This window comes from Eublepharis macularius, chromosome 4 (genome assembly GCF_028583425.1).
Source record: "Eublepharis macularius isolate TG4126 chromosome 4, MPM_Emac_v1.0, whole genome shotgun sequence".
In the NCBI taxonomy this organism is placed as follows: domain Eukaryota; kingdom Metazoa; phylum Chordata; class Lepidosauria; order Squamata; family Eublepharidae; genus Eublepharis; species Eublepharis macularius.
The window spans coordinates 136,038,750-136,042,716 of record NC_072793.1 but is presented as its reverse complement, the minus strand read 5'-3'; the positions used below and the strand labels follow the sequence as shown (position 1 = coordinate 136,042,716).

General features: G+C 47.1%; 1 protein-coding gene across 1 annotated transcript; it reads left to right on the top strand.

Moving 5' to 3' along the window:
* The first annotated feature begins 2,417 nt into the window (after positions 1 to 2,417).
* LOC129327652 (uncharacterized protein F54H12.2-like) lies at positions 2,418 to 3,731 on the top strand. The gene has a single exon (XM_054976403.1). It carries the CDS (start codon positions 2,418 to 2,420, stop codon positions 3,729 to 3,731), a length of 1,314 nt encoding a protein of 437 aa, XP_054832378.1.
* The last annotated feature ends 236 nt before the right edge of the window (positions 3,732 to 3,967 follow it).

The window sequence follows — 3,967 nt, the reverse complement described above, 5'->3', positions numbered from 1 at the left end:
GATGGAGCAGCACCCGAGACTATGACCAGAGAAGGAAATTGAAGGGGGGGGGGTGGAGTTGTGGTTGAAAGCCCACAATCTGTACACACTTTAATAAAATGCCTTTTCCAAGTGTAAAAGCGTTGAGTCGGTTCATGATGCCTCAAGAGACGGTATTAAAAGGGATTTACTATAATCCGGGGGGAGCAGGTAGCTTTGGGGGAGCAGAATCCCTCTTTCGAGAGGCTTCTAAGACTAGTAAAACACTGACTAGAAAGGATGTGCAAGCATGGCTTTTGGATCAGGATGCGTACACGTTGCATAAGCCAGCAAGAGTTCATTTTAAAAGAAACAAGACCTATGTTGGTGATGTGGATGAGCAATGGCAGGCTGATTTAGCAGATATGCAACAGCTTTCTAAATACAACGGGGGGTACAAATACATTCTAACGGTGATTGACATTTTGTCTAAATACGCATGGGCAGTAGCACTGAAAGACAAGACAGGGGCTGAAGTATCAGCGGCTTTTAAAAATATATTCGAGCAGGGCCGCATTCCGTGCAAGTTACAAACAGATAGGGGGAAAGAATTTCTTAATAAAAAAGTGAGCAATGTACTAAAACAACATGGGGTTCACCACTTTGTGACCAACAATGAAGTCAAGGCAGCGGTGGTTGAAAGATTTAACAGGACTTTAAAGTCAAAGATGTGGCGGTATTTCACAGCCAATAATACTTATAGATATACAAATGTGTTACAAGAGCTTCTAAAAGGGTACAATCACAGTTTTCATAGAACTATTCAGGCACGCCCCATAGATGTTAACGCATCTAACTCTCTCCTGATATGGAGGCGCGTTTATGATCCCTCCTTTCAAAGAAAAGAAACAGATACCACGTTAAGAAAAGGAGATCACGTGAGAGTATCGAAAACTAAAGGCACTTTTGAGAAGGGTTATGAGCAGACATTCACCGATGAAATTTTCATAATAGAAGATATCACAAGGAGAGGCGAGCGGCCCTTATTTCACCTAAAAGACTTTGATGGTGAACTATTAGTAGGGAGATTCTACCCTGAGGAATTGCAGAAGATTAATGCTCGAGAGGACAGGACATACAGGGTTGAGAAAATTATTGCTACACGAACTAAGAAGAAAAAGAAGTATCTTTTAGTGAAGTGGTTAGGCTGGCCACCTAAATTTAACAGTTGGGTGCAGGCTGACGACATAGCAGGCCACTATGGGGGATGACGGTTTTTACATTACACTCCCTAGCAATGCGTCTATGGACTTATTTCCCGAAAATACCAGCGCCTCTTTCACAGTGCGGCTGTTTAAGCCACTTGATTTGCGGGGAGAATGGGAAGTGGGGCTGGTTGAAATTCAGTATCCTCGCAATTGGTACACATTTAGCCAGAATGCATCATTCAGGATTTCTGAAGGTGCCAATAGCAATGAGTATCATGTGCGTTCAGGCTATTATTATGACCTGCGCAGCATATCAGATTTTATGAATACAGCCGTCAGAAGACAGGCTGGGACGCCCCCTGATCTACAATTCTATTTTGATCCAACGTGTGCAATGCTCAGATTTAACGGGCTTGATATTTACACCGTCACAATGAGTGAAGAATTAGCCCATGTGATGGGGGCACCCCCTAATGTTCCGATCAAAAGAATTTACAATTGCGGAGATATTACAGGAGGGATTAATACCCTGTACCTGTACACTGATATCATAGAACATCAGTTAGTGGGGGACACAGCGGTGCCCCTTCTACGGTGTGTTCCTGTACAGGGGAAGCACCATGACTTTATCACGGTCACATATGACGAGCCTCACTATATTCCAATCAATAAGCACCACATTGAAACCATCCGCATAGAAATAAAGACGGATCAGAATCGGGCCGTGCCATTCCGCTACGGCAAGGTGATTGTGAGGTTGCACATACGCCCACGGAAGAAATGGTGATCGTGAAAGACTATGGAGACCCCGCGATGCTTAGGAGATATTACCAATCTCAGGCGGGTTATGGCCTCCCCGGGTTCCACGGGGCACCCGTTATGTATGGAGCGGGGGTGGGGGGGATTTTCCGGCGCCTTTTTCGAATGGCAGTGCCACTTTTTAGAAAAGGGGTGGATATTGTCAAGCCACACCTGAAAACCGCTGCGCGTAATATCGCTCAAGATGTTGTGAGCCGCGTGACTCACGGCGTTATGAATAAACTGGCCCCCCAGGAGGGGTCGGGCTTTCTATATCTTAAAAGAAGGGGAGGGCTGAAAAGAAAAGCATCCAGCACACGCAGAGGCCCCCCAGGACCCATTAAAAGAAGGCGCGGGGGAGCTAAGAAACAGACAAATGTGAAGAAGGGGAGAGTAAAGAACAAGAAGAAGAAGGAGTCTCACAGGAGGCTCAAAGACGTACTATAAACGGCTATGGCTTTCATCCACTGCGGGTCGGAAGAGTGTGTAAAGTCCGAGCTCGACCTGTTCCAGATAGCCCCTACCCAGACCAGCATTGAGAAAAGCGTATATATCGAGGTTCCGCCCCTCTCGGCCCTCATGGGGTCAGCACCTCTAGAGTTTTTCATAGCCGGGAATGGTGAAGATTACCTCGATTTAAACAATACTCTCTTGTATGTGAAATGTAAAATTACTCAAGAAGATGGTACCGACATCGCACAGAATGCTAGAGTGGCACTGGTGAACTACCCAATTGCTTCCATTTTCAGTCAGCTGGATGTTACCCTAGGCGACCGGCTCATCAGCCAGAGTAACAACTGCTATCCCTACAGGGCTCTCATTGAAACAGTGCTCAACTACAGCTTTGAAACCCTATCTACCCAATTTTCTTCAGGCGGATTTTATAAGGATACAGCGAGTCTGATGGACAGCACCCTGCTGAACCAAGGTAACAAAGGATTTGCCAAAAGGGCGTTGCTGGCAGCCGAAAGCAAAACAGTAGACCTTTTAGGCCATCTCCACGCCGATATATTTTTTCAAGAAAAGCTGCTCTTAAATGGCGTGGATGTCAAAATCAAACTAGCTCGTAACAAAGACTCTTTCTGCCTGATGAGTGGCGAGGGGGCTGCTGTGCGCTATAAGCTCCACATGGATTCTGCTGCGCTCTTTGTGAAGAAAGTGAAAGTAGCCCCAGGCGTACGGCTGGCCCACGCTGAAGCTCTGCTGACATCCACAGCAAAATACCCTGTGGACCGTGTCGACATGAAGGTGTTCAGCATCCCTACCGGTGCCCGCGTGAGCAACCAAGACAACCTGTTTTTGGGACAGCTCCCCAAAATGGTGGTCATTGGGCTCGTGGACAATGACGCTTTCAGTGGCGCCTTCACCAAAAACCCTTTTCATTTCCAACATTACAACATTAACTTTGTAGCCCTGTACGTGGACGGGGAGCAGGTCCCCTCCAAGCCCTTCCAGCCCGACTTTGAAGCCGGAAACAACGTGAGAGAATACATGAGCCTCGTGCAAACAGCGGGGAAGCACCTTCAGGACAGGCCCCTCCTGGTAGATCGTGAAGAGTATAGGCACGGGTACACCCTGTTTGCTTTTGACCTCTCTCCTGATCAGGACTGCACCGGCCATTACTCCCTGATTAAAACCGGGAACCTGAGAGCAGAAATACGTTTTGCTGCGGCCCTACCACGAACCGTTAATTTGATTGTGTATGGGGTGTTTGATAATGTCATAGAGATCAACCACAACCGTAACGTGCTTTTTGATTACATGTAAGATGGACACAATCCAGTTATCCCAGGCCTTACTTGACAACCCGCGCACCCGAAAAACCTTCTTAGATGTCTTCCCCAGCGATCAACTTCCTGTTAAAAGAGTGGTTCGGAGGCCGGCATCTCTAGTGGTGAACACCCATCCTCACTACCTCCCCGGGGAACACTGGCTAGCAATATACCTACCAGACCATGTCACAGCAGAGTTTTTTGACTCTTATGGGAACTCACCGAGCAGCC

Coding starts and splice junctions, on each gene's coding strand:
- LOC129327652 (XM_054976403.1), top strand. CDS start 2,418: ATGGCTTTCATCCACTGCGGGTCGGAAGAGTGTGTAAAGTCCGAGCTC.